Below are 16,073 nucleotides of genomic sequence, written 5' to 3'. Positions count from 1 at the left end.
ACCGATCTCGTTTCCAGCTTCATTGGAATTGGTTTTTCAAAGTGGAGAGGTGATTTCTATTCAACGATCGTGCGAGGAGCAAAAGTTATTAATTTCGAAGTATTAAGTAGATGATCGATGAACCAAGGATCACGTTTCCCTGTTTAGGCTACCGTATGCCGAAGAGTTCAACGTGAAGATGTATTATCGATTTCGTAACATCCATTCGGCTTTATAGAATCAGAAAACCACGAGACACGTGCCAATTTCTTAAAATCCAATAGGCGGGATTGCGTAACGCTCGTGTCGTGAAAGGAATTGTTCAATCTAAATTCGATACGTTTCAATACTGTCCGACAAAACGACGATATTTACATTACACTGGCAACGAGGTACCGGATAAGATAGAAAGAATTAATAAAGAACAATTTTGCGTAGTTTCTTTGTATTTGCGATCATTTAATGGCGATGTATGATTTTTTATACAAATCGATTTCACTAAAAGACTGTTTGTATATAAAAGAACGTGACTAACAGCTACAATTATAATTTCCAAATAGTAAATGTTCATAAAAAATGACCCTGCTGCTTATATCTTGATGTTTAAATATATTGCAAGAATCAATGTATTTTGTGAACAAATTTCTCAAAAAATCTTTACAGCTACATTGATTTTCTAAAAGCGTTACTTTTTTTATTATGCGCTTTTAAATCTCAGGTGCTTGTCATATTTTCACATTATTAATTTACCGTTTAATTGTTATTAATATCTCATTTATTATATTCATATAATATTATTAATATTTCATTTATTTATTCTTATTTCATTTATCCTCTTTTAAGAAACGTTTTATGGTAACTTGTGTTCAAGCAACTTTTATTGTTCAGATACTAATCAAATCCAGAACACTTTCAAACTAAGGATCCTGCCAGCAATGTGTCTTCGCATAAAAGTTCTACGGAAACAGATATTTTCTTAAACGCAACATACAAAAGTTCGAGTAGAATATTTTAAATAATTATTTATTTTGATTCCCAGTTTTATGACTTTGAGACGACCGTCCATCGCAAATGTGAGGTGGTGAAATTGACCTCTAAAAGTGGCTCGAAGAGGTGACGGGTTGAGCCTGCATCGCATCTGGAGGTTTATGACACGTCAATCTCTATTGAGCCACGAGCCAGCGCCTAGCACTCTAGAAGCGAACGTCTTCGCCAAAGACGTTCCGCGATAAATTTTGTTTTAATTTCTATTAACACGTTAAGTGCCAAATATCTATCTCAAAAATTCCCATAAAGTCAAAGTAATTTAATTGACTACAAAGTTACATTTCAACATAGTGGATGCTACGTTAACTCTACCGCATTTTAAAAATCCTAATAAATTTCAATTTATTCGAATGTTTCACAATAAAAATATCGACCTCAAAAATTCTCACAAGATAAAAATAAGTTGTTCAATGAAATTGAAACTAGGAAGTTGAAATCTATCATATCGAATGCTATCTTGACTCTTCCCTATCCCAAATATCCTAGTAAACTTTAGGTTATTCAAATAAATCACAATGAAAATGTCAACTGAAATTCCCACAAAATGAAACTAATTTAATTAATGAAACCGAATGTAGAAGGTTGAAATACGCCATGGTGCAAACTACCTTAATTCTTTCGCATTTAAAAAATCCTAATAAACCAAAATTTAGTCGATCGCGTCACACTAGAAATGAAGTACTACGTACCTGGTCAAGAGTTAGTGTCACCCACACGTGACCAATGTGGCAGATGATAGTGCCGCATAGCCATGTACAAACCTTTTGCAAAATAGCGTCAGTCGTCGTGACACAAGAGCTCGCTAAATGGAATTCCGAAAACCGATGGATTCACGTCGTAACAAAGACGACGTTCACACTGTTGCACACGCTTGACAAGCTGAAAATATTTTCCATGAAATGAAGCCTCGGAAGTATTCTACGGCCTCCGTGTTTTCGACTCGCGAAACAAGGAACGGTCATTCCAACATTTAGAAACAGAAACAGAATATCGATTCCGACTAGGTGCGTTTGATCTTTTTATTATTAGAATGTCATAGTGGCGTTTTCTGCTTGATAAAATCGTGCGAAAACGTGAACCCTCGACTCGGATGTTCAAGTCTTAAAAGAACTTCGTTTGAGGGATGAGCGATCTTCGACGTCGAAGGAAACTATTGCGAACGAATCTTCGATTCCTGAGAATTTTTATGATCGCACGTTCAATTCATTGGTGAAGGCAAACGTCATTGAAGATCGTGATTCAAGATAACGTACTATTCCATCGAAGGTAATAAATCCCTCCTCGTATTATTTTAATGTTTGCTGATAAAGAAGATATTGGCATTTCGAACAGGAACGTGATGATTAATAATTAATGGTTTATGTATTTCTAACGTAAATACCATTTCCTACTGCAAATATCAACATAGAAATGTAAATTCAACAGCGTTTTAATGATACTGTAATGGAGAGTAAGTTCTTACAAGATTAAAATGAATCACAAATTGTTTTGTAATAAATTGCAAATTTGAACAATCCCACACGTCTACAGGCACCGAAACGTTAGCAGTTAAATATCGTTTTAAATTACATATAATTATAAATTCTACATAAATTACTTATAAAATTTACGAATTTATTTGTATATATTATACGTATAACGTATATTTATATGGATCGTGAGAGATTACTACATCAGTACACGGACAGTAAAACACATTTAATTAACTGATAAATGTAATGACTTTAAATGAAAATGATTTTACGACGATATTAATCATAAATGATTAAAATTATTAACAGTAACAATAAACTTCTATCCAAGTCATGTTTCTTGAAATTAATGAATATAATTATTATTTTGCGTAAAAATTTGTAGTCAACTTTTTAAACTTAATATAGGATTATTTAATCATTTAAGATTAATATTCTTCATATAGTTTTACTATTATGTCTTTGAAAAATCGCTATAAAAATATAAAATTGTTTCATTGAAGCTATTTTCTTTTGATCAAATGAATTTGTTCAAAACGAACACACGCTGCAAAATAAGAAAAGCAAAATTTATCGCAAATAATATTGCTCTGTTGAGGATATATAAATTTTTCAAAAATTCTCAAAACAAAGATGTTGAGAAAACAGTTACTTTAGATGCATCTTCCTCCTTTCTTGCTCGATGTTTCATACCCACATAGGTCTGTATCGTCGACAGGATTTACTATGTAATACATAGAGATTTACTATATCATATATCAACAGCTGTTTGTCGGCAAGCTTTACCAGATATCCGTTCACAAATATTTATAAAAAGATTTTACGCGTAAGATCAGTCGTGACTTCCGCGGAACTGCTACAGCTCCAATATTGTCTGCCTAATATTCGCTATTTCTACTTGTTCTACAGTAACGCCATAAAAAGTTTATTATACGTGCATTTTTAGAAAATCACAAAACTTATCTCTTCTGACCTTTTATATTCCATTGTATTATCTATCATATTTCTTATAAAATTATTATATTTGTCTTATATTCTTTCTTATTATATATTGACTTAATATTATTGTCGTTATTATAGACGTACTATTAATAGCATTTTTGAAATTATAATAAAGTAAATAATTATAGTAATTATATTGAATGTATAATAAAGTTATAATTTCTACTTTGAAAGTTATGTGAACGTTCATATGGTTTACTAAAACAGTTTTGCATGCATATGTTCTATATTTCCAACACACCACAATCCAAATACCATGAAATTAATTAAATTTCTGAGTCACCCGAAAAACTGAACAGTGGTCGCGATTGTTAAGAAGTTTCAATTAGTCTCATTAGTTCATCTATTCGACTTTATAGCCAGCAAATTTTATAGTTTAAAAGCACTCTGTGCTAATCTACACATCAGCAATTCCATTAAATTGAAAATGTTTAACTATAGCAATGTTTGTAACAAAAAATTATAATTTAGCAATTAGATGAAAAATCATGAATTGTATTTCCACTGAAATCATCTCTCTTTTATTCGAAGTATTCTTTTATGTCACTAACTGCTCCAATGATATTTGCAGTAGTCAATTTAAATGATACACTGTGAATTTACGAAAATCGTCATTGCTTTGGATATGCAAATAATTATCGAACACAACAGTATCAGTATTACACAATTGCATTGCTGTCACAGTTTCAGAAGTTTCGATCATCACGACTAAATGGCTTCATATGGTGAAGCTGCCGAAGCGTAACATCCAGACAGGATTGTTTTACACAAACAAGAGCTCCACTTTGCGAACTCCGCATATCAACGTCTATCAAATTCTCGTGCAATAAAAGTGGCAACGATGAGTATCAGCGATCGAGGTTATGAAGAGTTCAAACGGCAGGAATCGGTGAGCCATGTAATCACTTTGTGGTTACCCAATTTTTAAGCGAATCGCATTGGTCAAAGTAAATTTAGCAAATCATGTCCATTTTCGGATGTTCAGATGCGATATAGTTTTACTCTTAATCGGTGCATTCTGGCAGATAATTTTATTGAAGTTTTCAATTATCTTAAACATGATATTTAGACACTTTCTCTGAAAAAATTAAAGCGTTTATTTTTTAAACAAATACCTTATCTGAAAGAACGTAATATTGGACAGCCTGTAGTAATTCTTTTGTTACTAAATGTTTCAAAACGTATGTTTTTGGAGACTTTTTATAATCTCCCCTTCGTGACCCTTAATTTTTCGATCAACCATGTGCAAGTACGAAGAGTCTTTCATTAGGGAAAATAGTTGTCCTTTTCTGAACCACTGGACTGATTATACAACAATTCCGGGAATCTAGGTTTTACAATTGCTCGACTCTAAGCGATCTTAAGTAGCTGGTATCCTGTATATTTCATACATTTTTATCATTTTTCATAAATTACATCCTAAATGTTTCCCTTTATACAACTGCTAGTTACAAAAATCTAGTTTGAAATTTTCTTTTTCTAAAAATCGATCAATCTTATTAATAAATTAAGACCGAAAAGATAATGTATACAACATAGATAACAAGTATAAATCGAATTTAATGTTAAGTCAATTCATTTAAAAGAATTAATGAATAAATAGTGTCCTTTGTCATAAGAAAGAAGGGATTGTCAAATTAGTTATAAAATTATAATAAATTATTATTTGTTTTGTACTCACATGTATTGTATACGAACATACGATATAGGAAATAATGACAGAACCAACTCGAGTCGGCGAAATAAACAGATCGATACGACTAGTAGATCGCCAAGAAGTAACTAAGGATTTTAAACCGATCACTTCACGACTGTCATCGAGTAAGTGAATCTTTTATTCAGAGGTAAAAATTAAAATGTTATATTCTCCTGAGAATCTGGATTTATATGTAAAATAAAAAAATTGCAAGACACAGAAGTCAAATAACTTTCTTCGTTTAAACATTTTAATCAATTAAAATATATATGAAGAGAGTATTGTCATGGAAATATATGCTCCATTAATTTTAAAATATTTTTCCTTTCAAGTGGGCGGAAGTTATTGAACATCAAGTCTCATAAATTAATTTAGTAAAATTATTTTATTATTCCACTGCTTCGAATTTCACCTACTCTTCTTGTCATAATTGAATAAAATCCTTTTACATCTCTTACTTGTTAATAAAGTAATAATTAATGATTTAAAATAATTGAGTATCGTTACTCTTTTTATTCGAACATCGACCTACATTTATGAATAAACGGGATCAACAAAGATTGCTAATTTCATAATTTAATTGAACCATGTGCTGCCCCATTTTCATATTTTCTTTTGTATTAATATAAATTCGCTGCTTACCACACAAAATTTTAAAAAATATTCTAATGCTTTTTTATTGATCTAACGAAGAATCGATAAAGTATATCCATCTTTGGAACTTGAAATTTCAATATCGGCAATATAATATTTGCATTAAGAAATATTTTTGAACTACCAGGTCCAAAAGTGTTTCACATAATACTGATGTGTTAAATTTATTTTAAAAATTCTTTTCACTGTATATGTCATCGAGAGTAATTTTTTCAATGAAAGGTATCAACAGTGAATATCTTTGCATGATTAACGAGTGTTTGAAAAATACTTTTTAGTGTTTTCTGGAAAAGGAACACGATCAGCCATCTTGACGACTACAGACGAACTATATTGGATCAATAAGAAAGTAATGTCGGCTTTTAACCGTGCTAAGATAAGCAATTTCGAATGGCTTACACATCTTAAAATAATAGTATTTAATAAATATAGTAATTCAATTTATATATGCATCTATTTGAAAATGAAACATCTGACACTATTAATGTGTTTTAATATTAATAGTGACTATTTAATATGTACAATATTTTAAGTTCATATTACTATATTATTCACTTCACAAGTTAATATAAAATTTAATAACATCACATGAAAATATAAGTGACATTAAAATCTATAATACATTGTTGTGAATAATTAATGCGTTATTATTTTTCAATTAAAAAATTGAAAATTTATATCAATTTTATTTAATAACAGATTATGAGAGAGAGAGACTAACTTCGTTATCTATATTCTACCGTTTTGTTAATTCGTTATAAAATGGTTTCCTTTATGTTGTTAATAACTTCATGTTTTCAATATATTTGAGGGTGTCAAAGGAATGGATTTCAATGTAGAACTAAAGGTAGAACTCTGTGTAAATCGCTACACTTGCAGCTTTGTAGTGCTAGCATACAATGTCCAAGTAATTGAATTTCAATGAAGAGAGTATTTGGACAATCTGTCACTTGAGTAATGCACGTTAGATTTCAGCGAAATCTAATGTTACAGTTAGATGAATGCATTCCTTTATGATATAATTCGAACAGTTAGAATTACTATAGTCACGAAAGATTAGATACGAAAATAAACTAGAATAAACAAACGATTAGAATAAATTAACAAAATACAATCTTATAATTATTTATTTCACCCAATTTGAATTTATCAAAGTAAAAATTAATTTAAGAAAGAGAACGTCACATACTATGATACACGTATTCTGATAAACCTAAAACAAATGAAAGTAAATAATCATAAAAGAAAGAATATTCTGACACGATTAACATATGCAATTGGGGTTTAGAATCAATAGGTACATTAATTCTGGGTGCATTGAAATCGAATAATTCAAATAAAATGATTTTTCATTGCAAATCGAATTAAATATTCATGTAAGTATTGTTATGAAAGAGATTTCAGTTTTGTAGGCTACGGTTGACTCTTTTTTCTTTAAAGAATTTGAAAAACAACAGACAATGTATTTACCATTTCATAATTATTAGTATATGAATAACGCAGCTTCAAAACTTTTTATGATCTTTACACGGAAGTTCGGTAATCTGTTAATTGCTCCGCAGAAAATTGCCAAGCAGATGCTACGGGAACTCTTTATCAACGTCGTTACAGAAAGAAACATCGCCTCAGAATCATATAAACTAGTTTTTACGATTCCGTGTAAAAACTCGTGGAAAGTTTGCGTAAAAAATCGTAAAAGTTTATACGATATGACACGACAGTAACAGGCTGTTAGGTTTTTAATATTTTCATTTGTTTTTTGCAACTTTTTAGCAGATTTTATACGTGTAAATCACATTGTTGAATTGACAATCAAATCTGCACACTGCACATACAAATAATAATGTTACGTTTGCAATGAGTGGTTCCTATAAGCTTCGTTAAATTGGTTAATTATACGTGGATTTGTTGATTAAATTTCAAATTCCACGTATTTGCGAAGTGAAATCTGGTCTATTGCACAACGTTTTGTGCTTATTAACTTTACGATTGACCAAAACACAATTTAATGTAACTGTAAATTGCAATGATTATATAATTCTTTGCAAAATATGGAACATGCAGAATATTATTAAAAAAGAGTTGGACATAGATTTTTCAATCTAATGTTCTATTTCATCAACACATGTTATTATGTGTAAAAGAGATCGAAAAAAGTGTCACGTTACATAATTAAGTTATAGCAACTAAATACTCAAAGAATTATTCAGGGGAATCGATCTCTGGTAAATCCGAATTGAAAAACTCGCATACTCTATTTATTGATCGTATTGTTTAAATATTAGCAGAAGAAATTTCACACAACAGATAAATTACAAGAATTAAATAGTGTGGGTATACAGTGATGTGAATAATTATAGACTCAAAGTAATACTTATATCTAAACGAAAATCGTATTTGTTGCAGTAATAATGTAGAAGTTACTTTCAGTTTGTTTTATATTTTTGCCGATACTAAAAAAAAAAAACAGAGAAAATCTATATTTATATATTTTTATTTCGTGTTATTTCTAATATATATATATAATTAACTATAATATATAATAAAAGTAACTTCTACATTATTACTGCAACAGATATGATTTTCGTTTAGATATAAGTAACAATGTAAAAGTTAGTTGGAGGCTATACCATTGCATTACTCTTGCATTTTACAATAATTAAAGAACACTTATTTTGCATAAAAATCTACTGTCTAATCATTACAGTACACGATTCATACATATTTCGTACCTTACCGTACAGGTAGAAACGATTCGAAATCGTTTCTAAAATTACCGTTCAATTGTTCCAATATTGTCAACGATTTTATAAAAGGGTATGTGTTTTAAACAGATATGGACAAAGGAACAATCGAGGTGAAGGAACAGGATGAATTACCGATATTAGCACACAGAATATCAAGAACTGAAACTGTCAGACAGGATGTTAGGAAATTGAAGACTGTCACGTTAAACAGAATGGGGAAAATGTTCAGACACCGTTCGCAGACGCCAGTTGCAAAAAAATCAGCTTTAGACGATTCTATGGTAAGCGATCTATTGTTTAAAAAGCAATAGAGGCAATAGAACTCGTCAATAAATTAGAGAGATTTTAAGATTGTCGATATACAATTTTGAAGTTATTACTACTATTTAAGAAAGAAACTCCTACGTAGCAATTGATGTAGATAATTTTCATTTTGCATAAGAATCTTCAGCAATATAAATTCGTAATTCTCGCCATTAACCTTCGAACAATGAAGAATCACAAATAATTGATCGATCTTGGGCTGGAATAGATTTTTCATTGCATGAGATTTCTAATGGTGAATCACCCACCTAATCAATAGCTAATAAAATAAATAAGTATAACGACTCTATATTCATTAAACAAGAGTTAACCTAATACCTGCTGCAACCTAATGCAGGTAGTATAAAACGTACATCGCTAGTCGACTTATGAAAGTTAAAACAATCATAAATCGAGGTTATAGACACCTGCATCGCACGTGTAAATGAAATTTGCGTTTACTATTGAATAGTAATAGCCAGGAAGTTCTGAACAATGAGCACAAATTTTCAATGGGAATGTTCTCCGTTTAACTGGCTCCTCTACTCCTGAGAGCACGTGTCCGTCATCGCTAGGACACTGATATCATTGGTAACATGAGCGTCCTTTGCGTTCAAGCAAAGCATACGTAAGGAGACGGAAATCAATTATCAAACCATCATTACCTCCAGAGATACTTGCAACACGAACTTCGCGTTACACCGCTATATTTGTGAGAGTCTATAGAATCTTTCCATGCAAGAACGAATCATCTAGTTTTTACGATTGAAGCACAAGATGTTCTTAAAGAGGATAAGTTTCCTTGTTTTCCAGGATAATATTTCTCAAAATTATATTCTTGAATATTATATTTCTTAAAATTATGTTCCCTAAAAATATGTTTTTTAAAATTATATTTATTAAAATTATGTTTCTTAAAATTATATTCTTCAATAATATATCTCTTCAAATTATATTCCTTAAAATTATGTTTCTTAAACTTATATTTATTAACCCTTTGCACTCGAAGCTATTTTAACTGTAAATCTAAAATAATTTTTCTGATTTATAGTACTCTCATTTTATATGACAATGTGCATTTTATGCATGCGAAATTGAGTCTTGCGACTTACGCAACGGTTACACTTTAACCATTCTTTAAAATCTAAACTTTATTAATGTAATAATTATCTTAGAACGTGATGTAACAAATTTCAGTGGTGCCTCAGAGTCACCACTCGAGTGCAAAGGGTTAAAATTATGTTCCTCAGAAGTATTACTATAAATTATATTTTTCGGAAACTGAAAGTGATAGAGAAAAAAATTGAATGGAATTGTGATCGACGCATTAAGATCTATAAAAAGTACAATTCGTTGGACAGTGTTATTAGATCTTTTCTCCTATTGCATTCTAGGGTGAAGTTCTGCTATTTCCGGAAAGCTTACGGTGTTAACGGAAACCGTAAATACTCAAGACTACATTGTCACACCTATAATCTGTTCATAAATGTTGACCGAGTAAATCGAATATTGTTGCAATGCTTAACATGGTTTGCAGTGGATCATCACCTTGATTAAGATGAACGAGATACCTACACACGACCATCTCGGAACGAAATGGCACAATTTAAGTCACCTATGCGATTCCATCAATTTGTTAACGCTTGTGCAAAAGTACAGTGTTTAAAATAAATATTAGGTTCAAACTGATCAAGTATCACATGTTCGTGGGAAATAAGTCCAAAGAATAAATTGTTCATTTCGTTGTTACAATTTGTTATTTTCATCATATTTTAAATCATTTATATTATTTTCCACGATATAATTATGGCCGCACACCACCAAGGTTCAATCTGTCCTATAATTTCCGCATTTATGCACAAAGATAAAAATCATTTTTAATAAAGATTAAGTTATAAATTACTTTTCCATCTTTGAATATTATTAATGTTTACTACACATTTGAGGGTATGATAAAGTTTCGGTTCAAGTACATAGTTTAATAAAAAAAGAATAAGAAGTTGTAGCTTCATTTTAGGACAGATAGACCCACTTTAATCCCAGGTTCGTGTACAGACTTTTGGATAGTAACCCGCATGAGAGAGGTGTGATGCATGATGTAGAAATAAAAAGATATTGAATAAAAGAGTGCGTACGTTTAAAAGGCGAGAAACAATTACATCAGAAACGAATATAGAGTTTGATTTGTTTCAGAAGAAAAAGTATAATGAATGCAGTGAATCAAATTAACAATACGAATTGAGAAATTCGATGTTCGCCCAGTCGCGAATATTAAAGTGATGCATGTGAACTGTTCAGCGAATGATGTCAGAAGCTATAATTATTTATCGGTCATTGAGAATGCACACAACGTATCATCAGATTTCTAAATTTACTATCGAAAAATGAGAAAAATATTTTCTAAACATTTTGAGTAATCGTTGTTCTAAAGATGGGACAAGACAGTGTTTTAAACAAAAAGTGAAAATAAAATAGCTTTGTCGTGACATTGCAAAGTAGAGGACAAAATATATTAGCTTTGCATTGTAAACAATATTTCAAGTAGCTTTTTAGCTTTGCATTATCAACACTGTTATAAGTATTCTTTTTCTTTCGACTCCTTCACTGGCAATAAATTGTTCCAACGAACATAAACGACTTTCCAAAAAAAAAAAACTATTGTTATCTAAAAATGATTTCTTAATGAAATTGCATAACGACAATCAATAATTAACATCATGAAAAGAAATTCTAAAAGAATAAGGAACCATTTATAATAACAAGAAGAAAGAAAATGAGCTTACTTTAATGTTTATGAAGTAAATTAAAGCAATGAAAATATTTTAGTGTGAGCATGTTCTTTAGCTTCCAAATAAAGAATCACGTTAAATTCTGCTTTTAAAATACTTTCTCACAAATAAAACAGAAATTTCAAAAGTACACGTACGACTTAAAATGAAATAAACTATTTACTATTTGTAATAATATATTACAAAAGACTAGTCGGAATCTTGTAATAAAATTTTTCTTCATGCCGTTATATCCTAATAGTGGATGTTATTCAACGGAAAGCAGATGTCTTGAACCTTACTATATTAAGAAAAAATGTAATTATAATTTTTGTCAAGCATGGTAGGAAGCGTTTTAATATGAAACGTAATTTCCTGTCTTTTCGAAAGAGTTGGCGTCTATTTTAAAGATTATGTCGTGGTGAGTCGTTAAAATTAAAACTTTTGTTTGATTAATCATAAACGTTGTTCCTTTTACATATTAATATTTAACAGAGTATAAAGTAGTAACATAAAAAATACTTGTATACCTCCTCACAATATGCAATACAATTTATAAATTTTACCATTCAATTTCATTGTTTAACAAAAATTTGTAACATAATTGTTCTTCACAAAACATTTGATTTTCTTTATAACACTTTATAACACTAGACTTTCATTAATATATTTTATTATTGTACTGTATATATACATATATATAACGCAGTATCAGAATATTAATTTGCAATTCAAAAAGCAAAACATTTTATTTTTAGATAATTCAAGTACAATAAGTAATTGTATCATTGCATACGTGTATTCTTCCAGTTCAAGAATGTGATAAATGAAACATATGGTGCTGTTTAAAAATATAAAATGATCTTCGGTTTTTATAAATAAATATATTTTTTATGTAATTCAACTGTCGTGGCTTTTAGTTCACTTAATTTCTCTGAATATTGCCAATTATTGCCATCAGATTGCAGATCCTTATGCAGAATAAAAAATGTTTATACCAATAGCAAGTAGCAGAAATCAAATAGTAATTTTTTGTTACCTTTAAATGCCGCCTAAGCATTTCTCTCGTAATGGTATGAAAGCCGCAATCTAATAATAATGAAACAGTGTTCGCAGCAAAAATAACAAGACACTTTTGTTAGAGCGACGCGATGTCGAATGCGAACTACGGCGAAGATCCGTCGAAGAAAGAGAGAAGTAATTCTCTGGGCAGAATGTTGAAACTCGTGGATAAAGATGGTTCACCGAAAAAACTGTTCCACCCACGTGCTGGATCCTTGAGCCGTATTTTGCGTCGACATTCCCATAATGAGAATAATGACGAGAAAAAGGATGTAGATGACAACGCGCCTGGCATTTTCTCAAGAATGTTGAATCAATTAAGAGGAAAGTAACATAATATTACATTTTCTTATTAAGCGATCTAAATTATAATCTATCGAAATTCCATTTTATTCCAACGAAAATATTTGTCATTCTGAATTCATTGTTGCTATGTGAATTTAATAGATTCAGATAATTTAGTATAAAACAATTATTTTAGGATTAATAGATAGACGAATAAACATATTTTTAAACAAATCTTTTTTGCCTAGAATACAAATTTTTTCTATTACTTAAAAGTATGATAATTGCTCTGTTGTTGTACATTTCATACTTATGACTACTTACTATAGAAGGTACTACATAGCCAATTAATTATGTATCAACATAATTAATTACATGGACTTTTCAAAAATTATTTTTTAGTGATAGTATAATAATTGATTACTCAAGTTAAAGAATTTCGTCGTTTATTACTATGATACATAGTTCGTAATGAATGAATTTTTACTTCTATAAACATCTGTCTAAATGGTTTTACAATTATCATTTTATACAATTCATTTACCAATCATGAACAACAGTCTGTATTATTAGATGAAACTGCCCACACGAAACTTCCGACGATTGCTAAATATTGTAATCTCTAGAACAAACTTTAATTCACAAATATACATATATATATATATTGTACACATATTCATACTTTCTCAATTATAGTCATCTACACATATACAGTTGGTAAAAATACTCTGTTATTTGTAAATGTAATATAATATCCAGGATGTTGTTTTTTATTTTTAATTGATTATAATAATTATAATTATAATCTATCGAAATTCCATTTTATTCCAACGAAAATATTTGTCATTCTGAATTCATTGTTGCTATGTGAATTTAATAGATTCAGATAATTTAGTATAAAACAATTATTTTAGGTTTAATAGATAGACGAATAAACATATTGGTTTAACGGACATATCTCGAAATATTGCCACTTTTTGAACAAATTTTGTTTGCCTAGAATACAAATTTTTTCTATTACTTAAAAGTATGATAATTGCTCTGTTGTAGTACATTTCATACTTATTAATTATTATAATTATTATTATAATAATAATTATAATTATAATCTATCAAATTTACCATGCTTAGGTCGCCCGCACAGTGGATCCTCGGTGAAAGGGAATATCGCAACCGGACGTAAAATGAGCTCGTTACCTCCCAAAATCCCGACGAATGCAAAACCATCTAATTTCCCATCAAAAACAGCCGTTTCAACGCAAATGATGCAAACGCCGGAATCGCTTCGGAAATCAATTAATTTGGAATATTCTGTTTGAGGTGTAACAAACTATTATTTTTCAATGTGATATAACTTGTGTCCTGCAACTTTCGCGTTCAAATCATATTCGCAATTTTATGTTAGTACAGAAATATTTGGTTTCCATTGCAGATGTGGGACATATGATATTCGGAAGCAATTTGTATGATGTATATCAATTTGAGAAATAATCAATAAATATTCATTACTTTTATTGTTGTAGAATTTGTAATAGTTTATATGCAATACATGCTTATACCATAGAATAATATGTTGCGTAAGAATCATTTCTGTCTACAGCCTTCACTTTGCAAGATTTTTAAGAAAATGTCATTTTCGCCCACCTTGGTCGCTTATTGTTTTTCTTGTGCGTTTAAAACAGTTTTCATAGCACTTTTTACATTCCAATGTAGGTACTAGACCTACTCGGTAGGTCGTGTAACAGTAGATAAGGTTAGATAAGTTCTCAGAAAATTCCATATTGGTGAGAAACTGTGTTATATGGCCTAGAGCCAGTTCGGTTCATTATTGAGTTGTTTGGGCAGATGTGTGAGTGCTCGCATTGTCATGGTGAAGCATTTCAAAAGCTGGTTGCTTTTTCTTATTTCTCGGTTAAATGTTCAGAAGAATCTCCTCCTCACTGCTTTAGATGAAATTCTGAATATTTGTGTCTTTAATAAGTTCGGGAATTCAAATTCCAATTACATATGGACTGCAAGATATTTCAATATGATGAAAACTCCCCGACATTGAGGTACAAATGTGATCCGCTTAGCATGAAAGTTCACACAATACCGTTACCTACTAACAAGTAGGGATAATCAATTCCCAAAAATCGATTCTTATAAAACATCGATACATTAGAATCGATTATATCTGAAAAGAATCGACGAAGAAAAATTGTAAACAAAAACAATCAAGAATAGTATCACTTAAACGTAGGACTATGAAACATGCATGTAAGATAAAAAGTTCTACTGAAATTATTTATTTTCAGCAATTTTCACCTTGATCTTTTAGTTTCCACTGTTCCTCTTGTCGCGTGGTTGTTGACTACAAAAAATGCTATAAACAGCCAGATGCAGGAAAAACGGCGTTGAAAATCGAGGAGTGTGGGATAATAGGTGAGAAAACATGAAGGAACAAACAACGATTCGATTCTTCGTTGGAACAGAATAGAGGTACCGGGAATCGACACTCAAAATAATCGGTAAAATAATCGATTCCGTAAAAAAAAGAATCGGTCGATTCTTTCAGAATCGAGTAGAATCGCCCATCCCTACAAACAAGTGAGTGATGGGTTCTTCAGGACGTGAGGAGTGACGTTATTGTAATTTTGAACTACAATGGCGACGCGTCACACGGCTGCAGTTGATTTTACAAGGATCACCCGGTAAATGCGTAGTCGTGCCTAGTTACATATATTGTATGCCTACACTGATCAAGGACCAGAACTTTCAGCATCCTGACTGCTTTACGATTTTCCTCCAGAAAAGTAGGAGGAGGAGAATTGTTCATTGGATTCGTCCAATTCTATTTGTGTGGTCTCTTCCGCCACTTGGAGCAGATTCCAAGCAGAATCCCTGACACCATTGGATACACACCAAGGATTGGATACACTGGCCTTGAGTGGGAATTCTAAGGACAGTCAAGAACCTGAGAGCTCTGGTCCAGCCCAACAAAATATAATCGGCACCCAACGTGCCAGAATCAGAATTCGACGAATTTCATCCGATTGACATATAACGAATGTAGATA

General features: G+C 30.8%; 1 protein-coding gene and 2 long non-coding RNA genes across 3 annotated transcripts in view; all 3 read left to right on the top strand.

Annotated features, from left to right (window-relative positions):
• The window catches only part of LOC143258888 (uncharacterized), a 186,985-nt gene that overhangs the window by 146,370 nt on the left and 24,542 nt on the right, over positions 1-16,073 (top strand). The window lies entirely within an intron of this gene.
• On the top strand, positions 948-13,062 carry LOC117219417 (uncharacterized). Its single transcript, XM_033468571.2, has 5 exons — positions 948-2,292; positions 4,185-4,389; positions 5,210-5,321; positions 8,685-8,878; positions 12,811-13,062. The coding sequence occupies exons 2-5, from the start codon at positions 4,342-4,344 to the stop codon at positions 13,060-13,062; spliced, it is 606 nt and encodes a 201-aa protein (XP_033324462.2). The 5' UTR covers positions 948-2,292; positions 4,185-4,341.
• LOC143258887 (uncharacterized) lies at positions 14,122-14,529 on the top strand. The gene is made up of 2 exons (XR_013032827.1): positions 14,122-14,335; positions 14,448-14,529. It is a non-coding gene; the product is annotated as an uncharacterized LOC143258887 (long non-coding RNA).

The sequence above is a fragment of the Megalopta genalis genome, chromosome 2, assembly GCF_051020955.1.
Source record: "Megalopta genalis isolate 19385.01 chromosome 2, iyMegGena1_principal, whole genome shotgun sequence".
Lineage (NCBI taxonomy): Eukaryota > Metazoa > Arthropoda > Insecta > Hymenoptera > Halictidae > Megalopta > Megalopta genalis.
This window is presented reverse-complemented; position numbering and strand designations above follow the sequence as displayed.